The sequence below is a fragment of the Gorilla gorilla genome, chromosome X, assembly GCF_029281585.2.
Source record: "Gorilla gorilla gorilla isolate KB3781 chromosome X, NHGRI_mGorGor1-v2.1_pri, whole genome shotgun sequence".
NCBI classification, from domain to species: Eukaryota; Metazoa; Chordata; class Mammalia; order Primates; family Hominidae; genus Gorilla; species Gorilla gorilla.
The window spans coordinates 96,724,167-96,726,840 of record NC_073247.2 but is presented as its reverse complement, the minus strand read 5'-3'; the positions used below and the strand labels follow the sequence as shown (position 1 = coordinate 96,726,840).

At 49.0% G+C, this 2,674-nt stretch overlaps 1 protein-coding gene across 1 annotated transcript; it reads right to left on the bottom strand.

The window, feature by feature from the left end:
- Positions 1–1,130: 1,130 nt before the first annotated feature.
- LOC109024669 (uncharacterized) lies at positions 1,131–1,901 on the bottom strand. The gene has a single exon (XM_031006019.2). It carries the CDS (start codon positions 1,834–1,836, stop codon positions 1,486–1,488), a length of 351 nt encoding a protein of 116 aa, XP_030861879.1. The 5' UTR covers positions 1,837–1,901; the 3' UTR covers positions 1,131–1,485.
- Positions 1,902–2,674: the final 773 nt, after the last annotated feature.

Genomic DNA, 2,674 nt, shown 5'->3' with positions numbered 1-2,674 from the left:
AGCAGTCCCCTTTCAAAGACTGGGGGTTCCTAAACTTAAGTTCTCTCAACTGTGACCCAAACCCACTGTGTGTGCACCACTCACCTGGTCTGATCTACCTCCTCTCCTTGGGACTTGAGAGAGCAAGGGAAACTGATGTCAATGAAGCTCATGCTGCCTGCTGTGCTATGACTCCTGCCTCTAACCCAGGACTCTCTGTCATTTTGCCAGCCTCCACCAAACTGTGACAAGCTAACTTGTAGCTTGCAGGCTGGGTAGAATCAGACCTTACATGGTTCTCGAGAAAACATGACAAGTAAGAGCTAGTAGGTATGTCCTGAGAAGTCACAAACAACCCAACTCTGGGCGTGGGAGAGAGGCAGAGTGGGCAAAAAGGTGGAAGATGAAGGTGTGGGGGCTGTCGGAAACTGGGAACAAAATACATTTTATATTGTAACAACTAATCCATTTCATTTTGGGCCAGTTAAACCTGAATCTCAAAGTAGAGGATGGGTAATATTATTCATGGTCAAAATCAAAACAACTTAAGACACAGGTTCTTCAGAATAAAATGAATACGAGCTTTATTAATCTTCATCTTGCTTTTCCCAACTGATGTCAGTTCAAAACAGACTGCGCATTAAAAACTTTCCCAGCCAGGGTCGTGGCTCACGCCTGTAATACCAGCTACTCGGGAGGCTGAGGCAGGAGAATCGTTTGATCCCGGGAGGTGGAGGTTGCAGTGAGCTGAGATCATGCCATTGCACTCCAGCCTGGGCTACAGGGCGAGACTCCAGTCTCAAATAAATAAATACATAAATAAATAAAATTCCCACTAGTCAGTGGAACTGTTCTCAATCTTAAAGCCACCACTCCCTTGTTCTTGCTTTGTTTCACAATCCTAAATCAACAAATAAAGTCTTTTTGTCAAAACTAAATGAAAACTGACCTGTTTGTCTTACACTCCCCACACACCCTCACTTCCCACTCGGCCACACCCTCCACCAACCGTGCACGCCCCTGTCCCCAACCCCCAGAACCCCACCACTTCTATGGCCTCCACTCATTGCCTGCTAAGAAAAGCACGTAAGGCGTGCCCAGAAGAATGAGACTCCCCTTCGTAGAAAGTAATCAAAACATAACCAATTAAGTGAACTGCCACTTTCTGCATCTTTATTATTAAGGCGATGGAATTATATTTTGAAATTACATGGTACACTACTGAGTCCAGTCTCTAGCTATTCTGCCATACTTCCTCCTGTCCCGTATTTCCGTTAACGCTGATGGTAAATTCCGTTGGTAAATTTGATCTTGGGTGGTTTGAATAGGTAGTCGGAGGGAAACTGGATATTTAGGAAGAAGACCCCTCCCAGGTAGGAGCTGTCGTTGGGCCTCGTTATGGTGGCCTGCCAGTGGATCATATCGTCCCACACTGGCCCTGCTGAGCAGTGGGGCTGGGGGTCGCGGGCCAGTTCGAGGAACTCCTTGTGGATGAGCTTTAGGGCCTTAGTCCGCAACCCTTGGCGGCCAGTCCTCGGCACCGGGCCCGGAGCCTGGTAGAGGGCAGCGGTGGCGATCCCTGGGTGGGATGGGCAGCAAGGGTATGCCTCGGCAGATGAAGGGGCTGAGGGCAGGCTCCGGGGTCGGCGGGGGCGTCGGGGGAATTGGACGGTGGCGTAGAGGGGGACTGACCACGATAAGCGCCGGACGCTCCACCACACGCGATGGCCTGCAGGATGCCTGTAGCTTATGGTGACCGAGGCCGCGCTGTCCGGCGTTGGAGATTTTGTGGTTTGGAGCCGCCGCTCCTCTTGCTGGGGGCAGCCTGCCCCAGCGGCTAGCCCCGACTTCCCACATCGGGGCGCTGGACACCCGCGCTGATCGGCTCTGTGAGATCAGAGGCCACTGGGGCCTCTAGCCACCCCCACGCCCTGTGACGTTGACTGACGCGCTGCGCAGCGTTGCCAAGGGCCGGGGCCATGGGAGCGGGGTGGGGCTGGAAAGGAAGGTGAAAGGTTGGGGGGAGGGGCGGGGCAGGATGTTCTGACTCCGTGCCTGTGCCTGGGCCGGCAAGTAGGACCCCAGGCACTGCCCTTCGCCCAGAGTGACCTCAAGAAATAGCAGTTCAATGAATGCCTCTCTGCCCCTTACCCACAGTCAACTTCCCTTCACAGTTTACCTCAGAGGCCTTCTCCTCCCCTCCCTTCTCTCACCACTTGTGTATTTCCAGAGACATTCTCTTGTATAAATAACTTTAGTAGATTTACTATCAATATAATACTTTTTAAAGTAACTTTTGATAATGTTTTGGTAAATTTATTTTTAATCAAGGTTTAAGGCCTTCAAAAAATTCAATTTGGAGCTAAAACAACTTCAATCGTTGAGGAACTCCTGACAATAAGAAGAAAGGGAGGGCAGGAAGAAAGGAAACCAGTAGTCCATCTGGCATATATGAACACTTCAGTTATTGTTGTTTATAAAAATGATCTTTTTAAAAAAAAATAATGGTTCCAATAACAAGCATAACTGCAGAACAGAATGTCTCATTCTTGAGGCTTTGCAGTACTAATACTGATTCACATGAAACCTTCACTTGCTTAAATGTGGGAATGTAAAGCCAAATAAGTACCTTCAAAATAGGTTGGCCTGTCAGCCATATCAATTCCTTTCCATGAATTAAGTAATAATTCAATAA

Excerpts from the sequence above, each read along its gene's own strand:
- LOC109024669 (XM_031006019.2), bottom strand. The coding sequence starts at position 1,836 with ATGTGGGAAGTCGGGGCTAGCCGCTGGGGCAGGCTGCCCCCAGCAAGA.